Below are 13,718 nucleotides of genomic sequence, written 5' to 3' on the forward strand. Positions count from 1 at the left end.
GCAGCACAGCAACTGCAGGTAGAGGAGAAAGGGAAGAAGCTGGGAACTGAGCCCAGCCTAGCTGCCTGGGTGGCAGGTGGGGATAGAATTGGAGAAGAAAATCCTCGTTCGCTCTCCTAGGCTCTGTCTGCCCTGCAAAGCGCCTTGGAGACACTGGAGTGCTCCACAGTAGCGACCCTGCGCCCTCACTATCCTGACATCCCCTAAAACCTCACTCCAGGAGGAATAAGGGACATTTTGGAGCAGCGAGGTCTGTCAAGATCCAGCACTGAGTGGAGTGAATTGCTTGTAGGCTGAGTAGGTCATCGCCCAGCCTGGGGCTTGAACCCGTGACCCTGAGAGTAAGAGTCTCATGCGCCACCCACTGAGCTGGCCATGAGATGATGCAGCAGCGCGGCGAGTAACGGCCCCAACGGCTCCCCTAGAACTCGCTCCGGGCAGTGCGCGGCGCATGCGTAGTGGCGGCCGCCTCTCTACCCGCGCGCGGAGTCAGACGCTGCTGCGGGCTCCGCCCGGGGACCAATCGCAGCGGGGCCTGAGCAGGGCCTGGGAGCGACGGGCGGGGGAAGACGCATTGAAAACCCGGCCGGGGCGCTGAGGAAGGGGGTGGGGATCAGCGCCGGGGCTTAGCTCAGACCCGGAGCTGCCTGGCCGCGCCCCCGCCCCGCGGGGTTGGACGCCCCGGGCCGGGCAGCTGCAGCAGCTGCTGGGGGCGGGGCCGGGCACCGCGTGTCACAACAGGGGGCGGGTCCCCACGTGCCTGGGAGGGGGCGGAGCCAGAGGGGCTGCCGGGGGCGGGGCTCGTGCTGCTGCGTGTTCAGGCCGGCGGGGCCTTTCCCTGCGCTGAGCCCCGGGCGCGAGAGCGGAGCGGGAGGCGGCGTCGTCGGGGGGTGGGGGGCTATTGTGTCCGCCCCGCCCCCCCTTCCTACAGCTGCAGAAGCACGTAGCGGCCCCGCCCCCAGGGGGTTTCTGCCCTTAGTAATGGGGGGGGGGCGAAGTGCGGGCTCTGGGGCCGAGGGATCAACCCCCCCCCCCAGCAGGGAGCAGCTGCCCTTGGTCTGACGTGGGGGCCCCAAAGCGGGTCACAGCCCGTGTCAGAAGGGGGCAGCTGGGGGGCACAGAGCGACTCTGAGGACGGGCAAAGGGGGGGGCGGACAGAAAAGGGCGAACGGGGGGGGCAGTCGGGTCAAAACGCAGTGAATCCCTGGGAAGCCTGTGCACACAGACCCCCCCCCATGCCGGGCCCACCCTCTGACCCAGGCAGCAGGGCGCCCTGGGGGGGACATAGTCACAGAGGGTGGGGAATGGAGCCAGAAGACTTCAGGGCAGTTGGGGGAACAGCAGCTGGGATGGGCCATGGGGCTGAGTCTCAGTGTGTGGGGGGGGGTGGCTCTGCCCTCAAGCCCAGTGACCCAGTTCTGCCCTGTCGCTGGCACAGAACAACCATGTGTCTTCCCAGGAGCTGGCTGTGTCTGAGTACCAGGGGCAGCCACCCACCCTCTTGGGATCATTGGTCTTAAGCTTGTGGGGCCTGAGGGGAGGGGAACTGGGGCAAAGGACTAGGGCAAGTGTCTGTGGCCACTCTGGATCCTGCCCCGGGGAAATGGGGCAATGAAACAGAAAGCAGCCCCCTGGGAGGAGGGATGGCCCTTATCACAGCCATTCTCTACTTCATCTGGGACAGTAAAACAGCCTGTTGGGGGTGGCCAGCCCTGACTTAGTAGCTGGGGGACACTGGTCCCCAAATGGGTCCAGACTCTGACGATTATTAATGATGGGGTGAGTCACATGCCTAGCAGCATGTTACCTTTATTGGGAGCAAAGGGGAACAGAATTTGATTGTAAAACATGAGGGATAAATGGGGGGGTTAATCCTTCCACCCTTTAGCCCCCTCCTAATGAGGAGCATGACTCAGGGCAACAGCTTCTCTCCAGAAAGGGGATGATGCTGCAATTAAACCTGCGAGGAAAACCCCCAAACCTGAGAGGATTTTCTCTCAGTAACTGACAATGGCCACAGGGCCCCTTGATGATGCTGAGCAAACCCCACTGCATCCGGTGGAGATTTAACACACCTAAGCAAAGCAGGAGCAAGCGATTTGCATAAACACCCTACGGTCCCTCCCCACTCCTAGCTCACTGTAAGGGACACAGTCCTTCAGCTCTTGCCTATGCCTATAAACGAGAGCAGCACCAGCTTCTGGGTGCCTTAAGAAACACCTGGCCCTGTAGCTTCTGAGAGACTAGCAAAAAATCTGGAGAGTGTCATGAGCTTCCGTGGCACAGCCCACTGCCTCAGACAACAAACACAGAGCAGTGGGTGGTGCAACTGAAAACTCATTTTTAAGCTTCTGTTAGTTGCAGACTAACATGGCTCCCCCTGAGACTTTTAATCAGGCAAGGTTCTGTGTGTCTCTTAACTGTCTGGGAGTTTTCTTAGGTAGCTTCGTGCTTGTCTGGGGCATTTCTGGGGCTCTGACTTCTCTGGCTTTTTTTTCTTTCTTCATTTCTGTCTGGCGAGTGTGATTGGCTCCCAGTTGTGAAACCTGCTTTAAAAAAAAAGGCAGCCTGAACAAGTTACAGTGCTTCCTTACTCTCAGGAAGTGAAACTAACCCGCAGGACAGGGTTGCAGAGGGGCCATGGCTGCTGGGGACCTGGCTGGGAGCTTCCGGGACGAGGTGACCTGTCCCACCTGCCTGGAGTATTTCACAGACCCAGTGTCTATCGAGTGTGGGCACAACTTCTGCCGGGCCTGCCTCAGCCAGTGCTGGGGGGAGTCAGAGCCCAACTTCTCCTGCCCCCAGTGCAGAGAGACCATCCTGCAGAGACACCTGCGGCCCAACTACCAGCTGGGGAACCTGGTGGAGCTGGTGAAACGCCTGCGGCTCCCGGCGGGGCCAGCGCCCAAGGGGCAGCCAGGGTGCGAGAAGCACCAGGAGACCCTGAAACTCTTCTGCCAGGAGGATCAAGCCCCCATCTGTGTGGTGTGTGACAGATCCCGGGAGCACCGCACGCACAAGGTGGTGCCCATCGAGGAAGCTGCCCAGGAGTGCAAGGTAGGGACCAGGCTCTGGAGGGCGGGGAGTTATAGGGGCAGTTTCTCTGCAACAACAGAGCCCCCTGCGTGTGTCTGACCTGTCCTGGGTAGAGCCAGGGGCCTGCCTGAGAGCAGGCCTCAGCCACATGGGGCTGGGCTAGGTCCAGCAGCGCTGCTGGGGACTTACTATGTTCTGGAGAGGGGGGACCTGCTCCCCCAGTCTCACTGCTCCGTGGTGCTGTTCTCGCTGGGCACGAGCCAGTGGCCCCAAGCAGCTCCCAGAGCCGCTGTCTGTGTTTGCAGGAGCAAATCCTGAGCCGCCTGCAGCGTCTGCACAAGGAGAGAGACGCGCTCCGGGGCCTGGAATCCGACTGGACCAAGGAGAGCAAGAGGCTCCTGGTAGGTGCCTGGCTCTGCCCAGCCGCTTTGCACGGGGGCGGGGGGGTCAGGCTCCTGGGGGACGCTGGTGTTAGTTCCCACTGGGGTCAGTGGGTTCACCCCAGGGTCACTGGGAGCAGCCTCTGGCTCTGCCTCTCTCCCATGGGGGACAGGGGTGAGGCCTGTCAAACTGCTGCATGTGCCCAGCTGTGGCAGGGTCAGGCTGAGGGGAGATCTGTGCTGACCCCCAGGTGTGAGTGTCAGATACCCCAGGAATGCCAGCGGCTGGTTTGGGACCCATTTCCCAAGGCCCGGGCTGCACCTCAGTCTGTTGGTGCAGTGACGGGGGTTGGGGTGATTTTCGGTGACACTTTTGCCCTGGGACAAGCCCTGGGCCAGACCCAGCCGGCCTGGCAAAGACACGGAGTGAAACGCTCCCTGCAGCCGGGACAAGGCCCTGCCACTTCTCACGGCCCCGCTCACCTGCGTCCTGGCCCCGCCCGCTCTGCGCCCCCAGAGGCAGACGGACGTGGAGCGGCAGCTGGTGCGCTGGGAGTGCGAGCGGCTGCGGCAGTTCCTGGTGGAGCGAGAGCGCCTCCTGCTGGCCCGGCTGGGGGAGCTGGATGAGGAGATTGGGAGGAGGAGGGAGGAACACGCCACCCACCTGGGCGAGGAGATTTCCCGGCTCAGCGCCCTGATCTCGGAGTTGGAGGAGACGTGTCGGCAGCCGGCGCTGGAATTGCTGCAGGTGAGATGGGGTCAGATGCACCCGGAGCCCAGTGTGGAGGGGACCCCCTGAGTCACTGGGGGCTCGCAGGGTAACTCAGCGCAGGGAGCAAGGCCCGGTGTGGCTTCAGGGTCAGGGTCCCAGGGCTGCAGAGAGGCAGGAGTTTGGCCCATTGGGAAGGCTGGTGAAAAAGTGGGCCTGGCCTCCTGCAAAGCAGCTGATGTAAAAGGGGCTCGGCTGCCCCTAGCACAGCCCCTCAGTGGGTCTGCCACCTGGGGGAGCGACCAGTGGGGCAGGGGAGCAGCGTGACCCCTCTAGGGCAGGGGGCCGGGCTGGGCCATGGGCAGTGACTCTCTGCTCTGTCTCCTTCCCCTCTAGGGTGTGAGAAGCGCCGTGAGCAGGTACGTCCGGGCTGTGACTCCATCCCCAGCCCCTGACCATGGGACTGCCTCACCCTCTGAACCCTGCCTCCTCCGTACCCACCGTCCTGGGGCCACTGCCGCTGTGGGGGTGTGAGGCACCCTGGGAGGGGACTGCCCCACAGCTCTGGGATGGGGAACCTGGCCCTTGAGGGGGTCTCTGGGAAAGAGCCGAGTGTCCCAGGCCAGGCCTTGGGGGGAGTGTCCCCATCCCACAGCCCTCACCCCATGGCGAGTGACCCGGCCCCTGGGGGCTGAGCGGAGAACCTGAGGAGCGGCTGGGCCTGGAGAACGGGCCCCTCTCTCAGCCCTGGGAGCCGCCCAGCCAGGTTCTAGGGGGCACATGGGCTGGGCCTGGTGCTGCCTGGGCTGTTTTCCCTCTGGCTGGAGAGAGGCCCCCAGGCTGTGCTGGCAGGAAAAACTCCCTTGGGCAGCAGCAGTCCGGGCCCTGTGAGCTCTGCCTGTGGCCCAGCCCCCACCCGCTCCCCTGTCTGGCTTGCGGGGGGGAGGGCGAAGAGGGAGACCAATAACACTCTCGTGTCTCTGCAGAGGCGAGGCAGTGATGTTGCCACATCCAGCGCCCAAGTGCCGGGAGCTGGAGCGGAGAATCCGGGACTTCCCAAGAGAGAACAGTCTCCAGGGGGCCGTGACGGGATTCCTGGGTACGGGGCGGCGCTGCTGGGGGCTCCTCTCTCACTGTCTGGGGGTGTGGAGAGGGGGGTGGAAAGGCCCAGCTGAGACCCCAGGGTCTGCTCCTGGGGGCCTGGTGGGTTCCTGAGCCCTAGAGGGGCAGGGAGCTACTCTGAGCAGAACGGCAGGATCCCAGCAGGATGCGAATGGCAGAGAACAGGCCCAGGGAGTGCAGGTGCCTCCCCTGCTGTCCCTGCGGCCGCCCCCTCTTGCTGCCAAGCAGAGAGTCCCCCAGCCCAGCCTGCGTGGGCAGAGGGGCAGGGGGAGGTTTCTGGGGATGCTGGGAGCTGGTTGCCGTGGGAGACGTTGTCACAGACTCAGGGCCCGAGTCCCAGCTCTCTGGACATTCGTGGAGCCTCCCTGGCTGACACCAGCCGCGCGCCTGGGCCCGGTGTCTGAACCCCTTGGGCCAGATGCTCAGAGCTAGGCAGGTGCCCAGTGAGTCACACTGGTGCCTGGCGGGAGTTGCAGAAGCCCCAGAGAAGCTGGGCCCCTAACTCCCTCTGGTGGCCATAGGAGTTGGGCCCTTCCCCTGTTCTGGTGCATGTGAAATCCCAGGGTCTGCGTGGCTGGGGATGGAAACACCTGAGAGAAACTGGTTCCGGGGCCTTGCTCCCCAGGGACCCTCTGGCAGCGCGGGGCAGAGCTGGGCCGTGAGCCCCCAGTGACGGGTTTTTCTCTTCCCTTCCAGGGGCGCTGGCTGCGGAGAGAGGTGAGGATCCCGGGGCACTGCCCTAGGACCAGGCACGGCAGCTGCTGGGAGCCTGTTCCCCCACCTGGAGCAGCCCCTGGGCTGGGTGGGCACGAGGGGATCAGCGCAGGGGGGAGCCCAGCTGGGGAGCGTGGAACATAGCAGCCAAGGGGAGTCAGAGGCGGTGGGACCCTGCTCTGTGGGGAGCCGGGGCAGAGCTGGGGGTGGCGGGAGGGGCCGAGACGTCCCTGCTCCCCTCCCGGGGGGGGGGGGGGGGGCCTGCAGTGGGAATTCTCACTTCTCTTTCTCTGCTTGTTCCAGGACTCAGGCGAGCCCGAAGATTTGCAGGTAACTGGCCTTGCTCCTCATTCCACGAGGAGTACAGCTAGTTCGGATTAGGAAGCCTAATCCGAACTAGCTACTCCGTGCCGCATGTAGCCGCGCGGCACAGGGTTCGAACTGCCAGCATTTAAAAATAGCGCCGGCCGGCTTCATGCAAATGAAGCCCGGGAAATTCAAATCCCGGGCTTCATTTGCAAGTGCGGTATGCCTACATTACCCTCCTAGTTCGAATTAGGAGGGTAGTGTAGACATACCCACAGTGATTAACGGGGGGGCAGGTTAATTTCCCGCTGACCCCAGGGACCCGCCCCTGCCCCCTGCCCTGACTTTGTGACTCTCTCCCCAGTGGACGTGACGCTGGATCCAGACACGGCTCATCCCGACCTCGTCCTGTCTGAGGATCGGAAACGTGTGAGATACGGAGACACGCGCCAGGATCTGCCCGACAACCCGGAGAGATTTGATTATTGTATCAATGTGTTGGCTGTCGAGGGGTTCGCGGGCAGGAGACGTTACTGGGAGGTGGGGGTGGGGGACAAGACTGAGTGGACTTTGGGGGTCTGCAGGGAATCTGTGAGCAGAAAGGGGAACGTCACAGCATCACCTAATAACAGATACTGGGCTGTGTGGCTGAGGGACGGGGGATACGAAGCCGGCACCTCCCCCTCCACCCCCCTCCCCGTGAGCGCCAGGCCCAGCCGGGTGGGGATTTTCCTGGACTACGAGGCGGGTGAGGTCTCGTTTTACAATGTGACTGACAGGTCCCATCTCTTCACCTTCACCGGCACCTTCTCCGGGACGCTGCGCCCTTTCTTCTGTCCTGGTCTCAACGCTGGGGGCACCAACGCAGCTCCCCTGACCATCTGCCCGGTTCCGGCCCAGGCCAGAGGGAATCCCTGCCCCTGACAGTGACCCACAACACCGACTGGCCCCTACCAGCGCTGCTGTTATCTCCCCCTATTGATGGGAGCCAGTTACTGCAGGTACCTGGATGTTTTGTGCCAACCAGTCGCTGCCCCTTTCCCTTTGCAACTGGAGCCTCCAGTGGAAAACCAGACACCTGGCAGCCCAGCCCAGTGTGGTGAATGGGACCCCCTGGCTGGAAAGAACCCAGGCTGCCTTTCCCCCCTGCCCCAGGTCTGCTGCACCCAAGCACTGGCTGAAATTGGTACGAAGCGCGGCCAGACAGCGGGTGGGGTTTGCTGCTCTCACCTTGCCCCATCCCCTGCCCGAGATGAGGAGGGAGGGGACTTTCACTCCTGTCAGAATTTTCTACTGCTGTGAAATCTCAGTGTCAAATATGAAAGAAAAAACAACTAATTTAGAAACCTGTCATTGTAACAAGGTGTCTGCACAAGAACATTTTCCTTCACAGTTCAACAGCTTTGTATTAAAAATCTATTTTTAGAAATGGAATTTTTTATCTTTTTCTTCCCTTACATCAATATCGATGTTTGACTTGTTTTCAGAGCATTGTGTGTAGTTCAGCTGCGGCACTTCAAGCAATCCAAAACCTTTCTCAGAACCCAATTTGTTATGGCATTGTCAGACTGTTCAGTAACAATGTCCCTGTGTCATAACCAGCGCAGCCACACAGGTATGCAGCTGCTCCCTTGTTCTCCTGCCTTGACCAGCTCTCTCTAGAAAGCAGGGCACATACACCCCATACTGTGCTGCACCTTTGAACATTCATAGGTGAAAAAACCATAAAATGTTCAAAGAAAGAAAGGAAGAATTGGGTTCTTCCCATGTGCTTTTTTGTCCCAGAGTCTCTAGGGCTGTGTCTACATTGGCATGAATTTCCGGAACTGCTTAAAACGGAATACTATTCCGTTTTCAGTTTTTCCAGAAAAGGAGCGTCTACATTGGCAGGCTGCTTTTCCGGAAAAGCCCTTTTTCCGGAAAAGCTTCTGTGGCCAATGTAGACGCGCATATCCGGAAAAGAGCCCCGATCGTCATCTTCGTGATCGGGGCTTTTTTCCGGAAAAGACTACTGGGCTGTCTACACTGGCCCTTTTCCGGAACAGTGTTCCGGAATAAGGACTTATGCCCGAGCGGGAGCAGTGTAGCTTTTCCGGAATAGCGGCTGATTTTGTACAGTACAGCGTCGTTGCTTTTCCGGAAATTCAAGGGCCAGTGTAGACAGCTTGCAGCTTATTCCAGAAAAGCGGCTGATTTTCTGGAATAAGTGGCCCAGTGTAGACACAGCCTAGGGGTGCAGGAGGTGCAGAGCTACAAAAAACAAACCACTTGCATGAATTTTGGTCTAAATCGAGGAGAAAGTTACCCAGATTCGCCTTTGTTTTTTAAACACAAATCTTGAAGGGAGAGTGGGGCTGGGGCCCTGTAGTTTTCTGCCCCAGCATGGCTGGCTTTTGGGGAGAGCAGGTAGGAAGTGGGAGGGGCTATTGGAAGCTCTTAACCCTATGGGGAAAGAGAACTGGGGAATCTCCATCACTGGAGAACATGGGTATCAATTACCCTGTCTTCTGCATGCTAAGCAAGCCTCCACCATTTGAGCTAATTCCTCTACCTGTGAGCAGTGCTCCTGCCCCACCCACCTTGTTCCAGAGCCCACAACGTCCCTGCAGCTGCCCCGGGCTCCTTTCTGAGAAGGCTACAGGTGGGGCTGTTTGCTGTGGGATGGCGAACTTGAGCGTGGTGCTCATCATACCAGGGTGCTGTGTTTGAGTGCTGGTCACTGGATGCTCTCAGCAACCCAGCCTGTCTTCATTCAGCTGACTGCCATGGCCAGTCGACCCCAAACGGAGACAGGTTAAGTGGTTTGCAGGGAGCAGTAGGGTGAGACTGGGGCCTAGGATGTGCAGGGCCAGCCTGCTGGGAGAGGGCTCCTGCCTCCTCCTTTCCTCTCTCTCTCAGCTACTTTCTTCAGTGGGGGCTGGCCAGCTGCCTTCCATAGTAGCAGGCACTGTGGGTGAAAGTAGGGCTGGAGAAAACAAGCCCCGGCCCTAACCCCGCCCCTTGCTGCCCAGGCCCAGCCCCACAGGAGCCAAGCCCCCACCCATCACCACGGGGAGGTGGGGCTGTGCCATGAGGAGGCAGGAGGGCACATGGTCCCCGCCTCCCTGGAGCCTATAGTAGGTGTTCTGGCAGGCAGAGAATGGGCTTACAGGGAACCGTGCATAGGACACCGCCTTAAACCCAACTATAGAACAATCCTTTCCCACTGTGGTGTTGAAGTCTGGTCTTTTTACTGGGGTGTTGTGGAGAGCAGCAGGCTCCTATTCGGGCCATCGCCGTTACAATCTGTCACCTCATTCATCGTAGACAGAGTGTTCTGAAAGACCGGGGCAAGTATTAGTACAGAGGGTCCCGCAGTGCTATGCACAGAAGTAAAACAGAAACTTAGAGAAGTGACACCACAAACGAGGCCTTTCCATATAATTTCATGTTGTGAATCGACCCTCCAGCCATACGATAGGTTGTTAATTCTGTGCCCTCAGGAAGGGACCAAATCGAAGGAGGCCAGGCCCCCACCTGGGGTCTCCAACCCAAACTGTGAAACCCAAGGGCTTACAATCCAGACGATTAGCGTTTGCTGCACTTTTCCCTCCCCTCAGCAATTCTAAATCTCAAGGCCAACTCTACAGTCCCAGCGGCTGGGGGAGATGTGCATGTCAGAGCCTCTGCCCACTGAGCTGTAGCCTTCTGTGCCCAGGAAGCCAGACACCGCCAGGGCGGGAGGGAAATGGTGAATGGCTGCACTTTGGGAGTCAAAGGTGTTGTCTGGGACCATAGAATAGAACAGTTTTAGGTGCTGGCCTGCAGAGGGCACCATGGCTTAGCTGGCTAAAGCACCTGTCTCGTAAACAGGAGATCCTGGGTTCAACTCCCAGTGGTGCCTTGCTGTGGCCTTTGTTCACATTTTCCTAGGTCCTTCTGGGACACAGAAGAGGCCTCCCCTGGCCACCCATGGAACTGCTGGTTCAGGAAATGCTGATTGGGGAGGCTCGTTAGGGAGAAGGAAACCAGAAACCTGGAGCAGGTGCAGAGATGACTAGTACTGGCCAGGCAGGGCTCTGACTCCCACTGTAAGTCCCTGGTTGCCACACATGGGCCAGTGAGTCCTTCTCCATGGTCATCCCAGTGCTCTGAGTGCGAGAGATGTGCCTGTAACTCTCTGCTGGGAGCGTGGGCCCTTCCCTGCCTGGTGGGGGAGGGGACAAACACAGGGCTGGTTGACAGGGGCTCTGACACTCCAGCATCGGGGTCGTCCAGCCCGTCAGACGGATTTAAACCAGGCTGGTCAAAGCCTCCTGCGCTCGCCAAGGGGGATTCTGCACTTGCTGCCTTGGGAGCCAGGGTCACATTGCAGAACTCCCCCAGGGACATCCCACGGCACCACCAGCCCAGCCCCAGCCGCTCTCCCTGCCCTCAGAATGTGGCTGCATTTTATCCTTCCCCTTCAGTGACAACTGCCCATTCCCCACCAGCCCCAGACCTGTGGGACCTACTCCCTTCCCCACGAGCAGTGAGCGCCTGTGTGGCTCCCTGCTGAGGCTGCGGCTGTGGGAACAAGCCCCTGGCTTTGGGAGGGAGATGAGATGTCAAGGTGTTGAGTTTCACACTCTGGGGGCAGCTGGAGGTGCCTCCTGAGAGGTGGTTTTCAGAGGGGTGTGATCAGCCCCCCCCCCCCCCCCCCTCCGTGTTTCTGGCTCCTTCCAGCGGCTTGAATCTGGCACCTAAAAATTGAGGAATGTGCATTTGGAAGAGGGAATTTCTGTCTCTGTTATCTTTAGTGTGCCCCAGTAGCTTAATGGACAAAGCAATGGTTTCTTAAACCAGGGATTGTGGATTCAAGTCCCACCTGGGTTGACAGTTGTGATGTTTCCTGGTAGGTGTAGAGTCTCTTTGGCTTCCTCTTTGCCATGTTATCTGTGAGATGTTTCAACACTGGGCAAGTGTCCCCTGGAACTGCCATTTCCCCCAGACAGGACCCCTCAGGAGCAGACAGTGACACTGGTGTTAGGCGCAGACAGGAGGAGAGTGTTTCCTAAAAGCTGAGGTGTGCACAGTGAGGTCACTTGCAGAGATGCAGACGCTGGCGTCTCTGTATGCGCCTTGGCACCTGTTACCCATCGGTACCCGCCACCTCCCACCCCCTGCCAGCACCCAGACAGAAGCCCAGAGCACATGGAGCCAGCGACCATAGCAAGGGAGGCAGCTGCAGCACAATTCCAGGCCTGGGGCCCATTGAACAATTGTTTGAAATATTTTTAAAACAAAAAAATATGAAAAACTTTAGGCTCCATCTACACTGCAGGCTTCTTGCCCAAAAACGGTTTTGGGCCAGAGTTCTTGTGCAAGAGCAAGTCCACACTGCTGTGTGCTTTAGCCCTAAAAGCAAGGCAGGATAGCTCAGTTATTTGAATGTTAGTTTGCTAAGCCCAGGGTTATGAATTCAATCCTTGAGATAACCATTTAGTTATCTGGGGCATATCTGTCAAGGATGGTTCTTGGAGCTTCCATTAGTGCAAGGACAGAACTACCTGACCTCTCAAGGCTCCTTCCAGCTCTATGAGATGGTGTATCTCCTTATAAAGAGAACTGTGGACACTCTCTTGTGTAAGAAAGCTCTAGCCATAGGGGTTTCTGGCGCAAGAAATCCCTCTTGCCTGTGCACACTGCCTTCTTGTGCAAGAGGACTTATTCGTTATGGGGAGAGGAATAACTCTTGTGCAAGAAGCCATCTTTTCTAATGGTTTACTGTATATTTTCTTGTGCAAGAATCCACATGCAGGGTAAACACTCCGCTAGTTTTTGCACAAGAATGGCCATTTTTGTGCAAAAAGCTTGCAGTGTGAAAAACCTCACACCAACAAGCCCACCCCAGGAGGTCCCATTGAGATTTGAACTCACATTGCAGGTTTCAAAGTCCTGAATAGTGATTCCAAAATAGCTTATTTCGAACTAGCACGTCTACACTGCAGGAAAACCTCACAATAGTCTGAGGCAGGCTCCCCAGTGTGGACGAGCTGTCTTGATTTAGAGCCCTGGGAAGAATAACTCAGAATGGCCCCGGGGAGGGGCTAGTTCAAACTAGCAGCAGTGGCGCAGCTACACAGGCCTTATTTTGAAATAGCTAATTTGGAACAGGTGTTATTCTTCATAGAATGAGGTTTGCAGAAGTCGGAATAAGCCATCTGTTACTTCAGAATTATTTCAAAATAACGGAATTGCTGTGTAGACTCTTGCATTGTTATTGTGGAATAACGGCCATTGTTCCAAAAGAACTTTTGTGTGTGGACAGAAACTGCACAGCCCAAGAAATGTGATTGGCAGCTCATCCCCACAATCCTTTTGTCAATTGAAGTGCAGCACTCTGAAGACATGGACCCAAGGTAACCACCTTGGTTGCTTTCTGCTAAGGCCATGTTGGAGGGAAAAGAATGGCTCCTTCAAACTGGAGTTGAACCAGCGACCTAAGGATCACTGGCCAAACACACCCTACAGTCCTCCGCTCTGCCAGCTGAGCTATTGAAGGGTGCATGAACAATGCTAATTTAACCAGGTTGTTCCTTTTGCAAGTCTCAGGGCAACTTCTCCCCCAAGTAGATGACGTTGGTGAGGGGCAGAGGAGCACAGGGGCTGTCACAGGTACTTCACATGCAGACAGACCCCCTGAGTGAAACCTGAGCTAGATCCACCCATGTCTCAGCAAAAGGAAGAAAGTTGGGTTCTTCTCATGTGTCTTCTTTGTTCCAGAGTCTCTAGGGGTGCGGCACTGAAACCTTTTGTTCTGGCCATAATGTTTTCCTTTATTTAAAATGAAGTTTGATCAACTAACATGAGACAGTTCAAATGCTTAATCATTTAATGATTTAAATTAAACTTTTCTCCCCAGCTGCAGCCCTAGCAAAATGGCTGGGGTGTGATTATGTCATTAGTGGCGAGTGTCCATTAGTAACCAAGAGTCCATGGAAAGGTTTGGGGAGGGCAGGGGCTCAGCAAAGGGGTGGGGTCTTGCAGAAGGGACAGGATAGATCCTGGCTTGCCCTGACATTTAAAAGGTGACCTTGGGGGCATGTGGCCCCCTGAGCAGCCTCTGATGTTCCCTGTGTGAGCCCCAGAACCAGCCCTGAGTGACGGGGGCAGAGGGGGAGCAGCTCACACATGCCAAGGGGCTGGCCAGGGGCACGACATGAGCCTGCAAGGCAGCAGTGACATCACAAGGAACTTTTACAGCACCTCAGCTCATTGGCTGGGAAGCAGTGACCTCACAGAGGGGCCATGGCAACGGCCAGGTGGAACAGGCTGCAGGAATCTCAGAGACCCCCTGGCCTGGCTGCCTGGAATCTCCTTTGTGAGGTTTCCCCTTGAGGGCAGAAGGGATTGAGGGTCCCAACTGGGAGTGTCTCTGTGGAGATTTCCCCTTTTCCCAGGCTGCAGCGGGAGGGGCTGGGGCAGGCAGG

General features: G+C 57.8%; 1 protein-coding gene and 2 non-coding genes across 3 annotated transcripts; 2 read left to right on the forward strand and 1 right to left on the reverse strand.

Annotated features, from left to right (window-relative positions):
• Positions 1 to 1,190: 1,190 nt before the first annotated feature.
• Positions 1,191 to 7,737, forward strand: LOC142821624 (zinc finger protein RFP-like). Its single transcript, XM_089771208.1, has 8 exons — positions 1,191 to 3,057; positions 3,342 to 3,437; positions 3,934 to 4,164; positions 4,522 to 4,544; positions 5,112 to 5,224; positions 5,944 to 5,964; positions 6,265 to 6,291; positions 6,632 to 7,737. Exons 1-8 carry the CDS (start codon positions 2,641 to 2,643, stop codon positions 7,189 to 7,191), a joined length of 1,488 nt encoding a protein of 495 aa, XP_089627334.1. The 5' UTR covers positions 1,191 to 2,640; the 3' UTR covers positions 7,192 to 7,737.
• A 2,339-nt stretch (positions 7,738 to 10,076) lies between these two features.
• Positions 10,077 to 10,150, forward strand: TRNAT-CGU (transfer RNA threonine (anticodon CGU)). The gene has a single exon. It is a non-coding gene; the product is annotated as a tRNA-Thr (tRNA).
• Positions 10,151 to 12,700: 2,550 nt separating this feature from the next.
• Positions 12,701 to 12,790, reverse strand: TRNAY-GUA (transfer RNA tyrosine (anticodon GUA)). The gene is given in 2 exon segments: positions 12,701 to 12,736; positions 12,754 to 12,790. It is a non-coding gene; the product is annotated as a tRNA-Tyr (tRNA).
• Positions 12,791 to 13,718: the final 928 nt, after the last annotated feature.

The sequence above is a fragment of the Pelodiscus sinensis genome, chromosome 19 (assembly GCF_052426305.1).
Source record: "Pelodiscus sinensis isolate ZL-2025 chromosome 19, ASM5242630v1, whole genome shotgun sequence".
Taxonomy (NCBI): Eukaryota; Metazoa; Chordata; order Testudines; family Trionychidae; genus Pelodiscus; species Pelodiscus sinensis.